This window comes from Temnothorax nylanderi, unplaced genomic scaffold (genome assembly GCF_030848795.1).
Source record: "Temnothorax nylanderi isolate EJ_2023f unplaced genomic scaffold, tnyl_v1.0 TNYL_tig0005_pilon, whole genome shotgun sequence".
NCBI classification, from domain to species: domain Eukaryota; kingdom Metazoa; phylum Arthropoda; class Insecta; order Hymenoptera; family Formicidae; genus Temnothorax; species Temnothorax nylanderi.
The window spans coordinates 2462-25140 of NW_027249067.1; the positions used below are offsets into that span (position 1 = coordinate 2462).

At 33.5% G+C, this 22679-nt stretch overlaps 4 protein-coding genes across 8 annotated transcripts; all 4 read right to left on the minus strand.

Moving 5' to 3' along the window:
- Positions 1-316: 316 nt before the first annotated feature.
- On the minus strand, positions 317-4449 carry LOC139775326 (probable cytochrome P450 6a14). Its single transcript, XM_071711253.1, has 6 exons — positions 4288-4449; positions 2507-2879; positions 1752-2277; positions 1253-1474; positions 872-1123; positions 317-714 (listed from the first exon to the last, which is right to left on the minus strand). The coding sequence occupies exons 2-6, from the start codon at positions 2837-2839 to the stop codon at positions 542-544; spliced, it is 1506 nt and encodes a 501-aa protein (XP_071567354.1). The 5' UTR covers positions 2840-2879; positions 4288-4449; the 3' UTR covers positions 317-541.
- Positions 4450-5465: 1016 nt separating this feature from the next.
- Positions 5466-10733, minus strand: LOC139775370 (probable cytochrome P450 6a14). Of its 2 annotated transcripts, XM_071711308.1 has the most exons (8): positions 10548-10733; positions 10303-10404; positions 8757-8923; positions 8315-8490; positions 7556-8078; positions 6705-6926; positions 6317-6568; positions 5466-6156 (listed from the first exon to the last, which is right to left on the minus strand). In XM_071711308.1, the coding sequence occupies exons 3-8, from the start codon at positions 8881-8883 to the stop codon at positions 5984-5986; spliced, it is 1473 nt and encodes a 490-aa protein (XP_071567409.1). In that variant the 5' UTR covers positions 8884-8923; positions 10303-10404; positions 10548-10733; the 3' UTR covers positions 5466-5983. The 2 variants fall into 2 exon arrangements, with proteins under 2 accessions (XP_071567409.1, XP_071567413.1); XM_071711312.1 differs by lacking the exon at positions 10548-10733 and having other exon boundaries at positions 10303-10462.
- Positions 10734-12071: 1338 nt separating this feature from the next.
- LOC139775333 (probable cytochrome P450 6a13) lies at positions 12072-16202 on the minus strand. Of its 2 annotated transcripts, none has more exons than XM_071711265.1 (6): positions 15975-16202; positions 14288-14660; positions 13522-14047; positions 13020-13241; positions 12633-12884; positions 12072-12472 (listed from the first exon to the last, which is right to left on the minus strand). In XM_071711265.1, exons 2-6 carry the CDS (start codon positions 14618-14620, stop codon positions 12300-12302), a joined length of 1506 nt encoding a protein of 501 aa, XP_071567366.1. In that variant the 5' UTR covers positions 14621-14660; positions 15975-16202; the 3' UTR covers positions 12072-12299. The 2 variants fall into 2 exon arrangements, with proteins under 2 accessions (XP_071567366.1, XP_071567371.1); XM_071711270.1 differs by lacking the exon at positions 15975-16202 and adding an exon at positions 15294-15707.
- A 767-nt stretch (positions 16203-16969) lies between these two features.
- LOC139775350 (cytochrome P450 6A1-like) lies at positions 16970-21310 on the minus strand. Of its 3 annotated transcripts, XM_071711288.1 has the most exons (7): positions 21065-21310; positions 20032-20197; positions 19203-19578; positions 18416-18941; positions 17949-18170; positions 17540-17791; positions 16970-17377 (listed from the first exon to the last, which is right to left on the minus strand). In XM_071711288.1, the coding sequence occupies exons 3-7, from the start codon at positions 19533-19535 to the stop codon at positions 17205-17207; spliced, it is 1506 nt and encodes a 501-aa protein (XP_071567389.1). In that variant the 5' UTR covers positions 19536-19578; positions 20032-20197; positions 21065-21310; the 3' UTR covers positions 16970-17204. The 3 variants fall into 3 exon arrangements, with proteins under 3 accessions (XP_071567389.1, XP_071567381.1, XP_071567396.1); XM_071711280.1 differs by lacking the exon at positions 20032-20197 and having other exon boundaries at positions 21065-21309; XM_071711295.1 differs by lacking the exons at positions 20032-20197; positions 21065-21310 and adding an exon at positions 20266-20482.
- Positions 21311-22679: the final 1369 nt, after the last annotated feature.

Here is a 22679-nt window from a genome sequence, read left to right on the forward strand (position 1 = left end):
TCTTTCTTGTATCGTATTTTTATCTTTGATTTTAATTCGCGTTATATATTTATATAAAAACTAAAATGATAAAGGTGTCCAGACATAGGTCTTAAGTGTCCCGACATTGGTACATTTACCTTACTGTTACGTTATGTATATCGCATAAGTGATCTTTAGTTCTTGCATTCTATAACTTTTCGAAACAATTATTCCACAATGATTACACTTTACTGAATCAGAATTTTTTTTCTGTACAATGTTTTCGGTACAATGTTAACATTTATATTGAGTTTTGTGTTGTGTGGGCGTTTATCTCAAGAAATAAAGAAAACAATTTTAAAATATTATACATATATATTATTAAGATATCTATGTAACAGTATAAACTTACAATTAAACTATCTAATTATTAACTATTTTACATTAAACAACAACATTAAAAAAATTAATAACTATTACAGCAGAAACAATAACTCCTATCATTGACATCATTGTTCTAATTGATTTTCTTCACTTTTTATTACGTTTTCTATGGAGAGTTCGGGAAAAACTTAAAAAATTAAGGTCGATTAATTTTAATTATTTTTAAATGTAGTCCGCCTTTTGGCGCTAATAGGAATGCTCGAGGATTGTTTACGTAGGGTATTGTAGTTTTCTCGCAAGTTTCGACTTTGTAGTTTCGTAATATCTTTACAAGTCCAACTTTACTCTGATAAACGGCGAAGCGAGCTCCTGAAAGTAAGAAAACAATAATGATATTGATCAGATTAAAGTTTTCGATCAAAAATACTTTTCAGTTGGAAAATATGTAATAAAAATATTTTCCAATTGGAAAATATTTTTTTGCGCAAAAAGAAATAAAAAGTGATTTTAAATCATTTCACTATACCAATGCAATTTCTTGGCCCGTCGCCGAAAGGTAGATAAAACATTGGGTGCCTGCTCTGCACAGCATCCTCATTAAATCTTTCTGGATCGAAGACATCTGGCTTTGGATAAATATCCGGATCTCGCTGAATCGCGTATGCAGGAATCCATATTCTTTGATTTTTCGGTATACTAACTTTAGTACCATCGAAAGTATAACTCGACATGGATTCTCTCATAAGAACTGTCACTGGTGGATATTTTCGTAATGTTTCTGCATGCATTAAGAATAGTGTCAAATTATGGAAATATTGAAAAACTACAATTAGATTAAAGTTTACTAGCCGTGGGATCATATTAGATTATTAGATTATCGCTGAATATTATTCTTCAAACGACATACCTTTGAAAACTTTATCTAAATAATCCATTTTTTTAATATCATCGTACATTAAATCTTTGCCATGTTTCGCATACATCTCGTCAATTTCTTCACGTAAATTGTCCTGTACTTTTTTATTTAATGCTAACTCATAGAGCGCATTGCTAATAGTTGTTGACGAAGTTTCAAAGCCAGCAGCGAAAAATACGAACGCTTGGGCAGCTATTAAACTATCTGTCAAATCTAAAATGTAATTTATTTATTACCATTTAATTCTTTATTAGATTATATAATCACTCAACCAACTCACACACATAATAAATTCATTATTTTCAAAGTTATATTATGTCAAAATTCGGCAATAAAGAACAAATTGTTGTTATAAAAGTAAAAGTTAACTTTACTTTATTGTGATTCATAAAATTATTTTAAACTAGTGTGCAAACTGGTATGGAATTTCTATGTGAAAGATAGTCCTATGACAGATAAAAGTAATATATATAAATATATAGATACATACCAATATCGCCCAATTTATCTGGATTTTTCTTTAATTCGCGCAACATATCAACGAAATCGTGTCTAGTGATATTATTCGTTTCTCTGTAGTCCATAGTCTCCACGATAACGCGCGTGAAGAATTTGGTGACTTCTGTTTGCGGTAGGACGTACGCGGACAACTCGTAAAGCCACGGAAACATTTGTCTCATTCTGAATCGTAATGTATTTCTCCAAGACGGATTAAATATTTGTCTTCCCATCTTGCGAAATTCACTGTCTTCGTCCGACAAAGCGTTCATCTCGATGCCGAAGGCGCAGCTGCCGATAACGTCGGTCGTATATTTGGCCGTCAACTCGCGGCATTCTACAGGTTCATCTCTGCTCGCTACTTTTTCCATGTATTGGACGAGGTGGTCAGCGCATTCGGATATTAAGGAGAACATCTCCTTCAGTCTACCGGATGTAAAAACAGGCGACAGTCTCGTTCTCAACGGTCGCCATCTCTTCGGCTCCAAAGCGAAAAGATGTTGCGACAGCGGATCGGCCTGTGACAAAGATATAGAATTGTAATCGAGTAAATTTAAAATTAAGAACTACTAACTTACAAAGACTTGTATAAAGCTCTTGGAGATACATCTCATATTTTTAATAACTTTTTGTCATGCGAAAATTATAGAAGTGTAATATTATGTGAATCTTTCAAAATCATGCGCCGTGTATGTATTTATATATTTTCTGGATATACTTAAATATAATAGCTTAAAATATTCTCACCTTTTTGAAAGTGGGTAGTCCTCTGTTAGCAAATGTGGAGAAATCTTTGATAAGGATATCCTTAATTAAATCTGGATTTTTTACAATAAGAATTGGAGTTGTTCTAGCGAATATCCCAATCATTGGTTCATCTTTATACTCGTTATATAATTTTGTCGTATAATCGCCTATAGATAAATTATTAAACATAATGTCTTTAAAATTGCCGAATCCTGGTGTCGGTTGCGGACCACGAACGTCACGTGACTTCCAAAAGTCGAAAGTTGACGTGAGGTAATAATAAAGAGCGATAATTACGGCGGCGATGCCGCACAGAATTTCGAAGGGTTCCATTGTTCAACAATCGTCGATCAGTTATCACGAATGATCTTTACTGAAAGAAAAAAAAAACATTTGGTTACATAAACGTCCTATAGTGTTGAAATTATAAAGTTCAATGAAATACTATCAGAATGCATCTTTAACAAGTCATGAGTTTAAATTACATTTGATGACTATTATTCTTAAATTAATATTGAATTAGAGAAAACTTTAATTTAGCGTGCCTTCTGGAGATACCTGGAGAAGAAGCGTTTTTTTTAATTTATAAAATACTTTAAATATTCAAATGTATTATGCAATATTGATATTGACAGTTTCAATAATCTAAATTCGTTGATACATTGACTGTTCCAAATTGATACCTTATCAGTCTTATCACTCTGGTATCACAGATATCGTTTCCTTCGTATTATATGTTAGTCAAAGTATCTCATTTTTGATATTTTGCAACTAACGACTAAATAACTGACTTGTACTTAAATATTAATTATTAAGAAGTATTACATCTCTCATTGTCAGTCTTATCTTTTATGACGCTAATGCGAAATATAATAAGGTAATCTGAAGACGTTCGTCTGGAAAAAAAACTTTAGAACGAATTAATACTTGCACAAATGCACAACCAACGTTGCGTCATCAAAATTAGAAAAATTACTGAATGAGGAAAAAAGTTGGTACATAATACGCACAATTACTTCTCAATATAGCGCGCTTTAATACATGCAAATCGTCTTGAAATCTAAGGCGAAGAATTTATCGCCGGACAAATAAGATTTTTTTATAAATTTAATTTGATGACCACGCAATCTGTTACGTGGCGATTATTTACATTTCGCTCGCTTGTCACTTAATATTTTCCACGATACTGGAGTAGAAAAAAAAACGAATAAACGTGAAACGAGAGATCGTTCTATCGTTTTACAATCCAAGCCCGTCCTCGACCTCGAGCGGTGCATGGTACATCTAGTAGCGGCAGTGGGGATAAAGTATGAGAGGTATAGCAGTCACAGACCCGTCAATGTTACTTTGATGACGACATTATTCAATACATGAACGAATGACTGAATGCAGCACATGTAACGTACGCACGATGCAAAGTAAACCATTGTTCAGGGATTGAGAGGCTCGTTGATAACGCTTGACTTATGTAACGTATATGATGTAATACTTCCGAGATAAAATAAATAATACTGTCAATAGCATCGGTATCAATATCGTTTCATCCATCGCGCAATAACGTTTCGGAAAATAGAAAATATTGCGTCGAAAAAGTCGCGAGATCGATTCCTCTCCGCTTCGTAGCGATTCCGGTGGTTTCTTCGCTGATGATGATGATGATGATAAATAAACATGCGATGAAGTGATTTCTTTCAACACATATTCGATGATGAAATTACAGAATGTTTCTTTTTTTTTCTTTCTGAAATTCGACGTTGGTACAAGCAACGAACGTGACATACCTGAACGCGGATGGCGGTGCGACGTAATTGCATCTCCGGGAGATATATTGCGCTGTGTACCAGCTCGCGTCGGCTCGTAAGTGAATGTGTAGCACGCAACGTTGTAACTGGAGATTCAACCAACCGTCGCCGTCTAGATCGTGTGGAATTATAAGCGCCAGCGCCCTAGAGTAGGAGAGTATGTGGACAAGTATGTGATGACTCACGATGAATTGTGGAAACGGTATCTGCAAGATTTATCTCCCTCCGACGCATCTAGTGTGCCTTAATTATCGTGACTCTGCAAGTAGCGATACTAGAAAAAGTCGATTAGATAACATCATGTTACACTTACTTAATATACATATGTATGTTAACATGCAGATTTCGGTGCTGAGCTTTTGACCGTTTTGTTTAATCATATTGCGAATAAATGCATCGATTAAGTTAAATATATAGCGAAAACATTTTCCTTTAAGATGATCTATTCTGTGCTCCTTTCGGCTGTACAATTAGCCGCAATTGAGCGAAATATAAAGGAATCACAGGACCTTGTTCAAGAAGCGAGAGAGAACAAGGAATCGCCGCGGATATTAATTTTGCGGTAACGAAAAACTCTCGAAGCATTGCTAATATCGACGACAAGTTTCAAAGCCAGCAATAAGATATCTAAATGCTTGTGAAGTTATTAAACTATACCTGTCAAATTTAATCTGAAACGTCATTTCTTCAAAACTATAAATAACTTAACTTTCTATTTAAAAGATTAATGAATTTATAATACATATGTAATAAATTTATTATTTTTAAATGTATTTTTCTCTTATTATCCTCTGAAGAAGACCAAGTGAGTATATAGTCGAAACGTATACAGTCGGATCTTAAATTTAAGACCGTCTTAAGATGAGCATCTTATGAAGCAATACAGAGCCGTATTAGCATCTTAAGATATTACTTAAGACGATCTTGAAATAAGAACAGGCTATGAATACCGGCTCAGAGACCTTAGGCCGGTTCTACAATCAGTCGTATGTCGTAGTCGGATGTCGGAACGCAGCCGATGGTCCAATGAGGAAAATTCGTTTTCGAAAAAGTTTTCGATTTTGCAACTGTCTCTATGTAAGCTGAGATATTTTGCAAAACATTTTCTTGACAAGGACAAAATATTTTTAAGAAGGGTAATTTTATTGTAAGACCACTAAGTATATAATTTTATATAATAAATAGAATTACAAGAATGAGTATTACACCTTGCACCAAGTTTTGAATGCACTTGCTTGAGGATTATAAAGATTTTAGCAAATATTCTTTCATTATATATTTCAGTTGATTTTGTATGTATTATGAAAACCTTTCTCATAAAACATCGTGTAGACATTTCAAATTTTACGTTTCTCTGTTTTGTATTTTAGACTATATAATACCAATGATGTTTTAGTGTTATCTAGAAACTTTTTTGAAAATTTGAAACGTTTCTGAAATACTTATATTTAGTTTTGTGTTATGTGGGCATTTGTCTGAAGAAATAAAGAAGACAATTTTAAAAGATAAACTTACAATTATCTAGTTATTAACTATTTTACATAAGACGTAAATGCACAACATTAAAAAAATTAATAACTATATATTACAGAATGACTCCTATCATTCTAATTGACAGATTTTCTTCATTTTTTATTACGCTTTCGATGGAGAGTTGGAGAAAAACTTGAAAAAATTAAGGTCGATTAATTTTAATTATTTTCAAGTGTAGTCCGCCTTTTGGCGTTAATATGAGTGCTTTAGGATCGTTTACGTAGGGTATTGGAGTTTTCTCGCAAGTCTCGACTTTGTAGTTTCGTAGTATCTTTACAAGTCCAACTTTACTCTGATAAACAGCGAAACGCGCTCCTGAAAATAAAAGAACGATTATGATGTAAATTTGATTAAAGTTTTCGATCAAAAGTACTTTCATTTGGAAAATATGTAACAAATTAAAAATATGTTTCGATTAAAAACTTTTCTGCGTGGAAGGAAATGAAAAGGGATATTTCAAATTATTTCACTATACCAATGCAATTCCTTGGCCCGTCGCCAAAAGGTAGATAAGCCATCGGGTGCCTGCTTCGCACAGTTTCTTCATTAAATCTTTCTGGATCGAAGACATCTGGCTTTGGATAAATATCCGGATCTCGATGAATCGCGTAAATGGGAATCCATACCTTTTGACCTTTCGGTATATTAACTTTAGTACCATCGAAAGTATAACTCGATGTGGACTCTCTCATAAGCATTGGCCCCGGCGGATATTTTCGTAATGTTTCTATATGCATTAAGAATAGTGTTAAATTATGAAAATATTGAAAAACTACAATTAGATTGAAGTTTACTGGCAATGATATCATATTACAATATCGCTGAAAAAAAATATAGCATATATTATTCTTCAAACGACATACCTTTGAAAACTTTATCTAAATAATCCATTTTTTTTATATTATCGTATGTTAAGTCTCTACCATGTTTTGCATACATCTCATCAATTTCTTCACGCAGATTATCTTGTATTTTCTGATTTAATGCTAACTCGTAGAGCACATTGCTAATAGTCGCCGACGAAGTTTCAAAGCCAGCAGCGAAAAATACGAACGCTTGAGCAGCTATTAAACTATCTGTCAAATCTAAAATATCATCTTTTTATTAATATATCAATATATTAATTTAATGTTGTTTGAAATTAGCTAACCCAGATAGCTAAACCTGCGCAGACAGATTCTAAGCAGAGCTTGCAGTAAATTTTCATGTCTGAAGGACAACAATTTTCATACAGAAGCTGCTTTATCAGACGATGTTGTCAAACTGTTACCAGAAATATGACAGAATCTGTTTACATTGCCTGTCAGTAGGCTCTGTCCGCGCGGTTTCTGTTGCCAATCTGCGTTCTGATTATGTTAGCAGACTTTACTAACAGAACATAAGGGACGCAGTTAATGTCAGTCTGCTGACATGTTTTGATCTAATCTGTTATCAATCTGTCGACATACACTGCTATCCTTTTGTTTACTGGGTAATCACTTAACAATTTATATATGTATATAATTTTATTATTTTCAAAGTTATATTATGTTCAACCGGCAATTATTGTCGGCCGTACTACGGCTGTAATAAAGAAGTCGCTATGAAAGTAAAAGTCAACTTTATTTTAATATGATTTATAAATGTACTTTTAGACACATGAAAACTCGTATGATTTTTCCATGTAAAATATAGTCCTATGGCGGATAAAAGTATAATATATAAACATACATACCAATATCGCCCAATTTATCTGGATGTTTCTTTAATTCGCGCAAAATATCAATGAAATCATTTCTAGTAATATTATTCGTTTCCCTGTAGTCCATGGTCTCCACGATAACGCGTGTGAAGAATTTGGTGGTTTCTGTTTGCGGTAGGACGTATGATGCGAACAATTTGTAAAGCCACGGAAACATTTGTCTCATTCTCATTCGTATTATACCAGTCGGATTGAATACTTTTCTTCCCATCTTGCGAAATTCACTGTCTTCGTCCGACAAAGCGTTCATCTCGATGCCGAAGGCGCAGCTGCCGATAACGTCGGTCGTATATTTGGCCGTCAACTCGCGGCACTCGACAGGTTTATTTTCGCTCACTACTTTTTCTATGTATTGGACAAGGTGGTCAGCACATTCTGATATTAAAGAGAACATCTCCTTTAGTTTACCGGATGTAAAAACAGGTGACAGATTCATTCTCAACGGTCGCCATCTCTTCGGCTCCAAATGGAAAAGATTTTGCGACAACGGATCGGCCTGTGACAAAGAAAGTTTTGTAATCAAGTAAATTTAACTCAAAATTAAATTCTACTAACTTACAGAAACTTGCATAAGTCTCTTGGAGTCTACATCTCGCATTTTTTAATAAGTATTATTATACGAAAATGATACAAGTATATATGAATCTTTTTAAAACAGATGCGACATGTGTGTTTTGTTTATATTTTCTTTGGATATATGTATTTAAATATAATAGCTTAAAATATTCTCACCTTTTCGGAAGTGGGCATTCCTCTGTTAGCAAATACGGAGAAATCTTTGATAAGGACATCCTTAATTAAATCTAGATCTTGTATAACAAGAACTGGAGTTTTTCTATCGAATATCCCAATCATTGGTTCATCTTTGTAGGTGTTATACATTTCTGCCAAATAATCGCCCACGTACACTGAGAAAAAAAATTGGTTATACGGACTAAATTTGTATAGTTGTTGATCCAATGATTGATTCAACAATAATTAAGTTGCACTAAAAAAGGTATAGTTCATTCATGTCAACCATCAACATTTTTTAATCAAGAATTAGTTAATTCAACTAATGTTTAGTTGAACGTATCGGACTAAATATTTTAGTTAGATGAAACACATTTTCCGTTTTTCAACAAATTTTTTTTCTCAGTGTATGTTTTATTAAGCATAACGTCTTTAAAATTACCCAGCCACGGTATCGGTCGTGGACCACGAACGCCACGTGACTTCCAAAAGTCATAACTTGACGTGAGGAAATAATAAAGAGCGAGAATTACGATGGCGATGCCGCACAGGATTTCGAAGGGTTCCATTGTCCAGCAGTCGTCGATTAGTTATTACGAATATTCTTTACTGAAAGAAAAGGAAGGAGATCGTTTTGTTATATAAACCTTCGTCTTGTTGAAATTATAAATTTGGATGAAATTTAATCAAAATTTATCTTAAACAAAACATGAGTTTATATTGGATTTGATGAATATTATTTTTAAATAAATATTGATTTAAATAATATGTATTTTGTATTTAACTTAGCATGTCATCTGAAGATCGTATCGAAGTATCGAAGAAACGTTCCTTTAGTTGTAAACCATTTAAAATATTTATGTGGATTATTAGTAATATTGATATTGATAGTTTCAATTATTTAACTTTGTTCATATATTAACTGTTACGTTGATATTAATTTGATACCGTATTCTGGTATCACAGATATTTTCTTCGTATTGTATATATTAGTACCAAGTATCTCATTTCCGATATTTTGCAACCGACGATTTAATAACTGATTTACACTCAAATGTTATTAAGAAGTTATTACATAAGTCTCGTATTTTTCATGATGCTAGGGGTGACAAATAATACAGGTAATCTAAGTTTGTCCGGGAAAAGACGCTAGAACGAATTAATATTTGTACAAATGCGCAACCACGTTGCGTCATCAGAATTGAGAAATAACTGAAAGAAGGAAAAAGTATAGGCAATTAAAATATATATATACTTCAATATAGCATGCTTGAATACATAAGTGTTACGTTCCGATATCATTCAAATCTTTTTGAAATTTAAAGGCGTAGAATTTATCTCCGACTAAAACAAATGAAATTTCTCGATAAATTCAATTCGATGACCACTCGATGTTTGTTTATCTTTTACTTCATCGATTGTCACTTATAAATCGATAAAGAAAGTTCATCGTTTTCGCAAGAAAGTTTAGCGCTTAAATCCAAGCCCGTCGTCGACCTCGACCTCGTGCATCTGACAGCGCAGTGGAGATAAAGTAGGAGAGGTATAGCGGTCACAGACACGTCAACGTTACTTTGATGACGATTATTCAATGCGAGAACGAATGACTGAATGCACACACACATATTGTAACGCGCGCACGTTCGATGTAAAATAAAGGAAGTAAACCATTGTTCAGGAATTGAGAGACTTGCTGATAACGTCCGATCTGCAACGCACGATGTAACACTTCAGAGATAATGATACGTTTATCAATACGATCGATATCGTTTTATTTTTCGCAATGTTTCGGTAAGGAGAAAATATCGCGAGATCGATTCCTCTCCGCTAGTGACTCCGGTGGGCGGTTTCTTCGCTGATGATGATGATGAATGGGAGTCCAATGAAGTAATTTCTTTCAACACATATTCGAGGATGAAATTACAGAATTTGTTTCTTCTTTTTTTCCCTGAAACTTGATGTTGGTACAAGCGACGGACATGACATACCTGAACGCGGATGGCGGTGCGATTAATTGCATTCGTCATAGTCATATATTGCGTTGTACATCAGCTCGCGTCAGTCCGCAAGCGCGAACTTGTAGTCTTGTACTAGCACGCGACGGTGTAAAGACCCCCGCACAATGAAAAATATAAGGAATAAGGAACAAATATTAGTGATTAGATATAAGAAATCAGGAATAAAGCTGGTGTAGCATTAATACACGGCTTCCGATAAGTTAAAAATTTATTACCTGTGTTATTTTCTGTTTCTGATGCCTGTATTTTTCATCGTGCATTCAACTTTATTCTTGATTCTTTAGTCCTAATCGCTAATATCTGTTCCTTATATTTTTCATTGTGCGGAGGCCTTAACTGGTGGTAATTCAACTAACCGCCTAGATCGTGCGAAATTATAAGCGCGGACGCTCCAACGCGAGGAGAGTATGTGAGTCACAATGAATTGTGGAAACGGTTTCTGCAAGATTTATCTCCCTTCTTCGCATCTAGTGTGTGTTATCGTGACTCTGCAAGTAGCGATACTCGGAAAAGTCGATTGGATAACATCATGTTACACCTAATATACATATGTATGTTAACATGCGGATTTCGGTGCTGAGCTTTTGACCGTTTTGTTTAATCATATTGCAAATAAATGCATCGATTAAGTTAAATATATAGTGAGAACATTTTCCTTATGATGATTTATTCTATCCTTTTTTCGGTTGTACAATTAGCCGCAATTGACCGAAATATAATGCGAAAGGAATTACAGGACCTTGTTAAAGAAGCGAGAGAGAACAAGAAATCGCGGATATTAATTTTGGGGTAATGAAAGACTCGATCTCGAACGTATTGCTAATATCGACGACGAAGTTTCAAAACCAGCAATGAAATATCCTGTATGCTTGTGAAATTATTAAACTATCTGTCAAATGTAATCTGAAACGTAATTTTTTTCAAATTATAAATAATTTAATTTTATTAGAAAAATTAATAATTTAACAAAGCATATGTAATAAATTTATTATTTTTAAATGTATTTTTCTCTTATGATCTGAAGAAGACCCAGTAAGGTCGAAACGTATGTAGTGTCGGATCTTAAATTTAAGACCGTCTCAAGTACAATCTTAAGATGTTATGAAGCAATACAGAGCCGTATTAGCATCTTAAGATATTACTTAAGACGGTCTTGAAATAAGAACAGCCTATGAATATCGGCTTCAGAGACCTTAGCATAGCGTTACAATATAAATATCTCATATCTATATACGTCTTGGATATGTGAAAATGTCCAATGTTTTTGTTACAAAACGTTTATGAAAGGTTTCACAAACATCTAAAGATTCTGCAACTGTCTCTATATAAGCTGAGATATTTTGCAAAACATTTTCTTGACAAGGACAAAATATTTGTAAGAAGGGTAATTTTATTATAAGACTACTAAGTATATAATTTTTTATAATAAATAGAATTACAAGAATAAGTATTACACCTTTCACCAAGTTTTGAATGCACTTGCTTGAGGATTATAAAGATTTTAGCAAATATTCTGTTATTATATATATTTCAGTTGATTTGTATGTATATTATGAAAACCTTTCTCATAAAAACATCGTGTAGACATTTCAAATTTTATGTTTCTTTGTTTTGTATTTTAGACTATAACCAATGACGTTTTAGTGTTATATAGAAACTTTTGAAAATTTAAAACGTTTCTGAAATACTTATATTTAGTTTTGTGTTATGTGGGCGTTTATCTGAAGAAATAAAGAAGATAATTTTAAAAGATTACATATATTATTAAGATAAGTAACAGTATAAACTTACAATTATCTAATTATTAACTATTTTACATAAGATGTAAATGCACAACAACATTAAAAAAATTAATAACTATTACAGCGGAAACAATGACTTCTATCATTGTTCTAATTCTAATTAACAGATTTTTTCACGCTTTTTATTACGCTTTCTGTGAAGAGTTCGAGAAAAATTTGAAAAAATTAAGGTCGATTAATTTTAGTTATTTTCAAGTGTAGTCCGCCTTTTGGCGCTAATATGCGTGCTTTAGGATCGTTTACGTAAGGTATTGGAGTTTTCTCGCAAGTCTCAACTTTATAATTTTGTAGTATCTTTACAAGTCCAACTTTACTCTGATAAACAGCGAAACGCGCTCCTGAAAATAAAAGAACCATTATGATGTAAATTTGATTAAAGTTCTCGACCAAAAGTACTTTCATTTGGAAAATATGTAACAAATTAAAAATATGTTTCGATTAAAAACTTTTCTGCGTGGAAGGAAATGAAAAGGGATATTTCAAATTATTTCACTATACCAATGCAATTCCTTGGTCCGTCGCCAAAAGGTAGATAAGCCATCGGGTGCCTGCTTCGCACAGTTTCTTCATTAAATCTTTCTGGATCGAAGACATCTGGCTTTGGATAAATATCCGGATCTCGATGAATCGCGTAAATGGGAATCCATACTTTTTGACCTTTCGGTATACTAACTTTAGTACCATCGAAAGTATAACTTGACATAGATTCTCTCCTAAGTAATGTCGCTGGCGGATATTTTCGTAATGTTTCTATATGCATTGAGAATAGTGTTAAATTATGAAAATATTGAAAAACTACAATTAGATTGAAGTTTATTGGCAATGATATAATATTACAATATCGCTGAAAAAAATATAGCATATATTATTCTTCAAACGACATACCTTTGAAAACTTTATCTAAATAATCCATTTTTTTTATATTATCGTATGTTAAGTCTCTACCATGTTTTTTATAGACCTCGTCAATTTCTTCACGTAAATTGTCTTGTACTTTTTTATTTAATGCTAACTCATAGAGCGCATTGCTAATAGTTGTCGACGAAGTTTCAAAGCCAGCAGCGAAAAATACGAACGCTTGGGCAGCTATTAAACTATCTGTCAAATCTAAAATGTAATTTATTTATTACCATTTAATTCTTTATTAGATTATATAATCACTCAACAATTCACACACATAATAAATTTATTACTTTCAAAGTTATATTATGTTAAAATTCAACAATAAAGAACAAATTGTTGTTATAAAAGTAAAAGTTAACTTTACTTTATTGTGATTTACTTTATTAAAATTAATTTAAACTAGTGTCCAAACTGGTATGGTATTGCTATGTGAAAGATAGTCCCATGACAGATAAAAGAAATATATAGATATATAGATACATACCAATATCGCCTAATTTATCTGGATGTTTCTTTAATTCGCGCAACACATCAACGAAATCGTGTCTAGTGATATTATTCGTTTCTCTGTAGTCCATAGTCTCCACGATAACACGCGTGAAAAATTTACTGACTTCTGTTTGCGGTAGGACGTACGCGGACAATTCGTAAAGCCACGGAAACATTTGTCTCATTCTGAATCGTAATGTATTTTTCCAAGACGGTTTAAATATTTCTCTTCCCATCTTGCGAAATTCACTGTCTTCGTCCGACAAAGCGTTCATCTCGATGCCGAAGGCGCAGGTACCGATAACGTCAGTCGTATATTTGGCCGTCAACTCGCGGCACTCGACAGGTTTATTTTCGCTCACTACTTTTTCCATGTATTGGACTAGGTGGTCAGCACATTCTGATATTAAAGAGAACATTTCCTTTAGTTTACCGGATGTAAAAACAGGCGACAGTCTCATTCTCAACGGTCGCCACCTCTTCGGCTCCAAAAGGGCAAGATTTTGCGACAGCGGATCGGCCTGTGACAAAGAAAGTATTGTAATCAAGTAAATTTAACTCAAAATCAAATTTTACTAACTTACAGAAACTTGCATAAGTCTCTGGAAGTCTATATACATCTCGCATTTTTTAATAAGTCTTATTATACGAAAATTATACAAGTATATATGTATCTTTTTAAAACAGATGCGACATGTGTGTTTTGTTTATATTTTCTTTGGATATGTGTATTTAAATATAATAGCTTAAAATATTCTCACCTTTTCGGAAATGGGTATTTCTCTAGTAGCAAATACGAGGAAATCTTTGATAAGGACATCCTTAATTAAATCAAGATCTTGTATAACAAGAACTGGTGTTTTTCTATCGAATATCCCAATCATTGGTTCATCTTTATAGGTGTTATACATTTCTGTCAAATAATCGCCCACGGATGTTTTAGTAAGCATAACGTCTTTAAAATTACCCAGCCCCGGTATTGGTCGTGGACCACGAACGCCACGTGACTTCCAAAAGTCATAACTTGATGTGAGGAAATAATAAAGAGCGAGAATTACGACGGCGATGCCGCACAGGATTTCGAAGAGTTCCATTGTCCAGCAGTCGTCGATTAGTTATTACGAATATTCTTTACTGAAAGAAAAGGAAGAAGATTGTTTTGTTTTATAAACCTTCGTCTTGTTGAAATTATAAATTTGGATGAAATTTAATCAAAATTTATCTTAAGCAAAACGAGTTTATATTAGATTTGATGAATATTATTCTTAAATAAATATTGATTTAAATAATATGTATTTTGTATTTAACTTAGCATGTCATCTGAAGATCGTATCGAAGTATCGAAGAAACGTTCCTTTAGTTGTAAACCATTTAAAATATTCATGTCGATTATTAGTAATATTGATATTGATAGTTTCAATTATTCAACTTTGTTCATATATTAACTGTTACGTTGATATTAATTTGATACCGTATTCTGGTATCACAGATATTTTCTTTGTATTGTATATGTTAGTACCAAGTATCTCATTTCCGATATTTTGCAACCGACGATTTAATAACTGATTTACACTCAAATGTTATTAAGAAGTTATTACATTAGTCTCGTATCTTTCATGATGCTAGAGGTGACAGATAATACAAGTAATCTAAGTTCGTCCGGGAAAAGACGCTATAGAACGAATTAATATTTGTACAAATGCACAACCATGTTGTGTCATCAGAGTTGAGAAATAACTGAAAGAAGGAAAAAGTATGGGCAATTACCTCAATATAGCATGCTGAATACATAAGTGTTACGTTCCGATCATTCAAATCTTTTTGAAATCTAAAGGCGTAAAATTTATCTCCGACTAAACAAATGAAATTTCTCGATAAATTCAATTCGATGACCACTCGATGATTGTTTATCTTTCACTTCATCGATTGTCACTTATAAATCGAGAAAGAAAGTTTAGCGCTTAAATCCGAACATCTCATGCATCTGGCAGCGCAGTGGAGATAAAGTAGGAGAGGTATAGCGGTCACACAGACACGTCAATATTACTTTCATGACGATTATTCAATGCGAGAACGAATGATTGAATGCACACACACGTATGTAACGCGCGCACGTTCGATGTAAAATAAACGAAGTAAACCATTGTTCAGGAATTGAGAGACTTGCTGATAACGTCCGATCTGCAACGCACGATGTAACACTTCAGAGATAATGATACGTTTATCAATACGATCGATATCGTTTTATTTTTTGCGGTGTTTCGGTAAGGAGAAAATATCGCGAGATCGATTCCACACCGGTGGGCGGTTTCTTCGCTGATGATGATGATAAATGGGAGTGCGATGAAGTAACTTCTTTCAACACATGGCATATTTGAGGATAAAATTACATAATTTGTTTTTTTTTTCTGAAATTTGATTTTGGTACAAGCGACGGACGTGACATACCTGAACGCGGATGGCGGTATAATTGCGATTTAATTGCATCTGCCATATACTGCGTCGTGCATCAGCTCGCGTCAGTCTGTAAGTGCGAATTTATACTATCGACGGTGTACTGGAGGTAATTCAACTATCCGTCGCCGTCTAGATCGTGCCGAATTATAAGCGCGGACGCTCCAGCGCGAGAAGAGTGTACCCGTGCAAGTTCGTGAGTCACGATGAATTGTGGAAACGGTATTTGCAAGATTTATCTCCTTGCATCGCATCTAGTGCGCGTTATCGTGACTCTGCAAGTAGTGGTACTCGAAAAAGTCGATTAGATAACATCACATGTTACACCTAATATACATATACAGTATGTTAACATGCGGATTTCGGTGCTGAGCTTTTGACCGTTTTGTTTAATCATATTGCGAATAAATGCATCGATTAAGTTAAATATATAGTGAAAACGTCTTTTTTTATAATGATTTATTCTATGCTTCTTTTGGCTGTGCAATTAGCCGCAATTGAGCGGAATATAATGCGAAAGGAATTACAGAACCTTGTTAAAGAAGCGAGAGAGAACAAGAAATCGCGGATATTAATTTTGCGGTAATGAAAGACTCGATCTCGAACGTATTGCTAATATCGACGACGAAGTTTCAAAACCAGCAATGAAATATCCTGTATGCTTGTGAAGTTATTAAACTATCTGTCAAATGTAATCTGAAACGTAATTTTTTTCAAAATTATAAATAATTTAATTCTGTTAGAAAAATTAATAATTTAACAAAGCATATGTAATAAATTTATTATTTTTAAATGTATTTTTCTCTTAATCTGAAGGAGACCAAGTAAGGTCGAAACGTATATAGTGTCGGATCTTAAATTTAAGACCTTCTCAAGTACCTACCAACGACGTTAATCTAGAAACTCTTTTGAAAATTTGGAACATTTCTGAAATACTTATATTTAGTTTTGTGTTGTGTGGGCGTTTATCTCAAGAAATAAAGAAACAATTTTAAAAGATTACATATATTATTAAGATATGCAGTATAACAGCATAAACTTACAATTAAACTATCTAATTATTAACTATTTTACATATGATGTAAATGCACAGCAACATTAAAAAAATTAATAACTATTACAGCGGAAACAATGACTTCTATCATTGTTCTAATTCTAATTAACAGATTTTTTCACGCTTTTTATTACGCTTTCTGTGAAGAGTTCGAGAAAAATTTGAAAAAATTAAGGTCGATTAATTTTAGTTATTTTCAAGTGTAGTCCGCCTTTTGGCGCTAATATGAATGCTTTAGGATCGTTTACGTAGGGTATTGGAGTTTTCTCGCAAGTCTCGACTTTGTAGTTTCGTAGTATCTTTACGAGCCCAACTTTACTCTGATAAACAGCAAAACGTGCTCCTGAAAATAAAAGAACGATCATGATGTAAATTTGATTAAAGTTTTCGATCAAAAGTACTTTCATTTGAAAAATATGTAACAAATTAAAAATATTTTTCGATTAAAAATTTTTTTCTGCCTGGAGGGAAATGAAAAGGGATATTTCAAATTATTTCACTATACCAATGCAATTCCTTGGCCCGTCGCCGAAAGGTAGATAAGCCATCGGATGCCTGCTTCGCACAGCTTCCTCATTAAATCTTTCTGGATCGAAGACATCTGGCTTTGGATAAATATTAGGATCTCGATGAATCGCGTAAGTGGGAATCCATACCTTTTGACCTTTCGGTATACTAACTTTAGTACCATCGAAAGTATAACTCGACGTTGACTCTCTCATAAGCATTGTCCCCGGCGGATATTTTCGTAATGTTTCTAAATGCATTAAGAATAGTGTTAAATTATGGAAATATTGAAAAACTACAATTAGATCAAAATTTACTAAGCAATGATATCATGTTACAATATCGCTTAAAAAAAAACAAATAATATAGCATATATTATTCTTCATATTATTCTTCAAACGACTTACCTTTGAAAACTTTATCTAAGTAATCCATTTTTTTTATATTATCGTACGTTAAGTCTCTGCCATGTTTTGCATGGACCTCATCTATTTCTTCACGCAGATTATCTTGTATTTTCTGATTTAATGCTAACTCGTAGAGCGCGTTGCTAATAGTCGTCGATGAAGTCTCAAAGCCAGCAAGGAAAAATACGAACGCTTGAGAAGCTAATAAACTATCTGTCATACCTAAAATATCATGTTTTTATTAAATCAATAATATATCAATTTAATGTTGTTTGAGATTAATTTATTTCTATTTAATTCTTTATTAGATTAGATAATCACTCAACAATTCACACACATAATAAATTTATTATTTTCAAAATTATATTAAAGTTATCTTAAACTATAGTATGCAAACTGGTATGGTATTTCTATGTGAAAGATAGTCTTATGACAGAGAGAAGTAATATATGTATAAACATGCATACCGATATCGCCCAATTTATCTGGATGTTTCTTTAATTCGCGCAACATATCGATGAAATCATTTCTAGTGATATTATTCGTTTCTCTGTAGTTCATGGTCTCCACGATAACGCGTATAAAGAATTTGGTGGTTTCTGTTTGTGGTAGGACGTACGCGGACAATTCGTAAAGCCACGGAAACATTTGTCTGATTCTCATTCGTAATATATTTATCCAAGTCGGATTGAATACTTTTCTTCCCATCTTGCGAAATTCACTGTCTTCGTCCGACAAAGCGTTCATCTCGATGCCGAAGGCGCAGCTGCCGATAACGTCGGTCGTATATTTGGCCGTCAACTCGCGGCATTCGACAGGTTTATTTTCGCTCGTTATTTTTTCCATGTATTGGACAAGATTGTCAGCACATTCTGATATTAAAGAGAACATCTCTTTTAGTTTACCGGATGTAAAAACAGGTGACAGATTCATTCTCAACGGTCGCCACCTCTTCGGCTCCAAAGCGAAAAGATGTTGCGACAGCGGATCGGCCTGTGACAAAGAAAGTATTGTAATCAAGTAAATTTAACTCAAAATCAAATTCTACTAACTTACAGAAACTTGCATAAGTCTCTTGGAGTCTACATCTCGCATTTTTAAATAAGTCTTATTATACGAAAATTATACAAGTATATTATGAATCTTTTTAAAACAGATGCGACATGTGTGTTTTATTTATATATTTTTTTAAATACGTACATATATATATATATTATATAAGTATTTAAATATAATAGCTTAAAATATTCTTACCTTTTCGGAAGTGGGTATTCCTCTGTTAGCAAATACGGAGAAATCTTTGATAAGAACATCCTTAATTAAATCCAGATCTTGTACAATAAGAACTGGTGTTTTTCTAGCAAATATCCCAATCATTGGTTCATCTTTGTAGGTGTTATACATTTCTGCCAAATAATCGCCCACGGATGTTTTATTAAGCATAACGTCTTTAAAATTACCCAGCCCCGGTATCGGTCGTGGACCACGAACGTCGCGTGATTTCCAAAAGTCGAAAGTCGACGTGAAGAAATAATAAAGAGTGAGAATTATGGCGGCGAGGCCGCACAGGATTTCGAAGGGTTCCATTGTCCAGCAATCGTCGATTATTAGTTATTACGAATATTCTTTACTGAAAGAAAAGGAAAAAGATTGTTTTGTTACATAAACCTTTATCGTGTTAAACATTTTAACTTAAAATGATAAATTTGGATGAAATTTAATCAAAATGCATCTTAAACAATACATTAGTTTATATTAGATTTGATAAATATTATTCTTAAATAAATATTGATTTAAGTAAAATGTATTCAATTTAGCATGTCTTCTGGAGATGATAGCATCGAAGAAACGTTCCTTTAGTTATAAACCATTTAAAATATTCATGTGCATTATTAGTAATATTGATATTGACAGTTTCAATTATTCAACTTTGTTGATACATTAACTGTTATATTGACATATCAATTTGATAACGTATCGTATTCTGGTATATCACAGATATTATTTTCTTCGTATTGTATATGTTAGTATCAAGTATCTCATTTCCGATATTTTGCAATCGACGATTTAATAACTGATTTACATTTAAATGCTTTATTAAGAAGTTATTGCATGAGTCTCATCTTTCATCATATCTTTCATGATGCTAGTGCGACAGGTAATCTAAGTTTGTCCGCGGGGAAAAACTAGAACGAATTAATATTTGTACAAATGCGCAACCACATTGCGTCATCAGAGTTGAGAAATTACTGAAAGAAGAAGAAAGTGTGGGCAATTATCTCAATATAGCACGTTTGAATATACATATAAGTATTACGTTTTGATATCATTCAAATCTTTTTGAAATCTAAGGCGTAGAATTTATCTCCGACTAAACAAATGAAATTTCTCGATAAATTCAATTCGATGATCACTCGATGATTGTTTATCTTTCACTTCATCGATTGCCACTTAAATTGAGGAAGAAAGTTGCATTCGCAAGAAAGTTTAGCGCCAACAGATACGCGATCTTAACATCTCCCGCGATACTGGAGTAGAAGGGAACCGAGAGATCGTTCTTTCGCCTTTAAATCCAAGCCCGTTCTCGACCTCGAGCCGTGCATCGAGCTGCGCAGTGGGGATAAAGTAGGAGAGTATAGCGGTCACAGACCCGTCAATGTTAGTTTTATATTTGATGACGATTATTCAATGCGGGAACGAATAACTGAATGCACACACATGTAACACACATATAGCGTGCACACTCGATGTAAAGTAACCATATTGTTCAGGGATTGAGAGGCTCGCTGATAATGTCCGACCTGCAACGCACCGCGATGTACTTCAGAGATAAAGTAAATGATATGTTTATCATTACGATCGATATCGATATCGTTTTATCCATCGCGATGTTTCGGTAAGGAGAAAATATTGGGCCGAAAGTATCGCGAGATCGATTCCTTTCCGCTTCGTAGTGACTCCGATGGGCGGTTTCTTCACTGATGACGATGATGATGATGAATGGGAGTGCGACGAAGTAATTTCTTTCAACACATATTCGAGGATGAAATTACAGAATTTGTTTCTTCTTTTTTTTTTAATTTGATGTTGGTATACAAGCGACGGACGTGACATACCTGGACGCGGATGGCGGTATAATTACGATTTAATTGCATCCACCATATACTGAGTCGTGCATCAGCTCGCGTCAGCCTGTAAGTGCGAGCTCGTACTAGCGACGGTGTACTGGAGGTAATTCAACTAACCGTCGCCGTCTAGATCGTGCGGAATTATAAGCGCGGCGGACGCTCCAGCGCGAGAAGAGTACGTGTACTACGCGTGCAAGTTCGTGAGTCACGATGAATTGTGGAAGCGGTACCTTCGGGATTCATCTCCCTCCGTCGCATCAAGTAGTACGTCTCGTTGCCGTGACTCCGCAAGTTATGGTACTCGGAAAAGTCTTAATTGATTAGATAAGATCATTTTACGCTTGACGAATTGTATATATCAACATGTGGATTTTGGCTTTCTGATAAATGTGGAGAAATCTTCGCCTATATTCTAATCTTCTCAATATTTATTATTTCCTCGCCGTTTAAACTTGAATTGTCCGATTATATTGCAAATAAATGCGTCAATTAATCCGTAAGATAATCGATCCTATGTGCTTCTCTCAGTTGTACAATTAGCTGAAACTGGGCTATAATGTAAAAGGAATTATAGAACCTTGTCATAGGAAGTAGCGAAAGAAAAGAAGAAATTGCAGCTATTTTTGCGATAACGAAGCACTGTCGAATGTTAACGCTTTGATAAATGTGCCTTCGATTTTTTCCCATCAAATATTTAAAGGAAGCATTAAGGTGACTTTTAATAAACATTTTGTATAGCCGTTTTAACATCATTTTGACTTCTTCTTCTTCTGCTTGAAACCATAATTCGACAAAATTGACGACGCGAATAATACAATTAAAAAATTTCCAAAATTCTTTGCTTTGTCAGTGAAAAATTAACACGGGTTGTATTTTTGACCAAACTGACAATTATTCTTACGTTAACTCGACGTTTCGACACTGGTTTTGTGTCCTTATCAAGAGAAATTTCTAAAAGTATACAAAACGAAGTCGTTACAGGCATATTGTTACAATACAATTAAAATTTAATTATCCAGGTAGTGAATTATCATTATTTGTTTGTTTTAACGAAACCTGGGAATTATCTGTCGTTGATAAGAATAATCGCGACGTTTATTCCGAGAAATACTCGCGGGAGAACATTAATTCAAAAGAGTAAGAGAATACTTCATAATTTTTTATTTTATTATGCGAATACATGAATTTAATTATGAAGTATTTATCATAAGTCTCGAGAAAAGTCATTCGGAAAAATACAGACAAGTTATCAAACTATATTCGACTTCGACCAAACTCCGATCCTAGATAGAAATTAAAACTCATAATGATATGTCATCATGACTTTATTCATCACTTCAAAGTCACTTTAACGCCACTTTAATGTCATTTTGAGCTCATCATGATTCTTTGTTCTGTCATGATTAACTTAATCGGTTTTAATCGCTTAAAAGAAAATTTCTAGCTATATATAATTCCAACTATATACAATACAATGTATAGTTGTCTCTCCAACTTTAATCTTTTTTTCCTATATGTTGAACAACAAAAAATTAACAATTCTATGGGTATAATATCAATAATTAAGATGTTAACGAAATTGTATGATATAATAATAAAATTA

Bases quoted from the DNA above. Each gene is read 5' to 3' on its own strand.
- LOC139775326 (XM_071711253.1), bottom strand. From the start codon at position 2,839: ATGGAACCCTTCGAAATTCTGTGCGGCATCGCCGCCGTAATTATCGCT. The intron at 2,278-2,506 runs GTGAGAATATTT...TCTTTGTCACAG, and splicing joins GACTACCCACTTTCAAAAAG to GCCGATCCGCTGTCGCAACA. The intron at 1,475-1,751 runs GTATGTATCTAT...ATTACATTTTAG, and splicing joins AGATAAATTGGGCGATATTG to ATTTGACAGATAGTTTAATA.
- LOC139775370 (XM_071711308.1), bottom strand. From the start codon at position 8,883: ATGGAACCCTTCGAAATCCTGTGCGGCATCGCCATCGTAATTCTCGCT. The intron at 6,569-6,704 runs GTATGTCGTTTG...TAATGCATATAG, and splicing joins TTTAGATAAAGTTTTCAAAG to AAACATTACGAAAATATCCG. The intron at 6,157-6,316 runs GTATAGTGAAAT...TTTTATTTTCAG, and splicing joins CGGGCCAAGGAATTGCATTG to GAGCGCGTTTCGCTGTTTAT.
- LOC139775333 (XM_071711265.1), bottom strand. From the start codon at position 14,620: ATGGAACTCTTCGAAATCCTGTGCGGCATCGCCGTCGTAATTCTCGCT. The intron at 14,048-14,287 runs GTGAGAATATTT...TCTTTGTCACAG, and splicing joins AAATACCCATTTCCGAAAAG to GCCGATCCGCTGTCGCAAAA. The intron at 13,242-13,521 runs GTATGTATCTAT...ATTACATTTTAG, and splicing joins AGATAAATTAGGCGATATTG to ATTTGACAGATAGTTTAATA.
- LOC139775350 (XM_071711288.1), bottom strand. From the start codon at position 19,535: ATGGAACCCTTCGAAATCCTGTGCGGCCTCGCCGCCATAATTCTCACT. The intron at 18,171-18,415 runs GTATGCATGTTT...ATGATATTTTAG, and splicing joins AGATAAATTGGGCGATATCG to GTATGACAGATAGTTTATTA. The intron at 17,378-17,539 runs GTATAGTGAAAT...TTTTATTTTCAG, and splicing joins CGGGCCAAGGAATTGCATTG to GAGCACGTTTTGCTGTTTAT.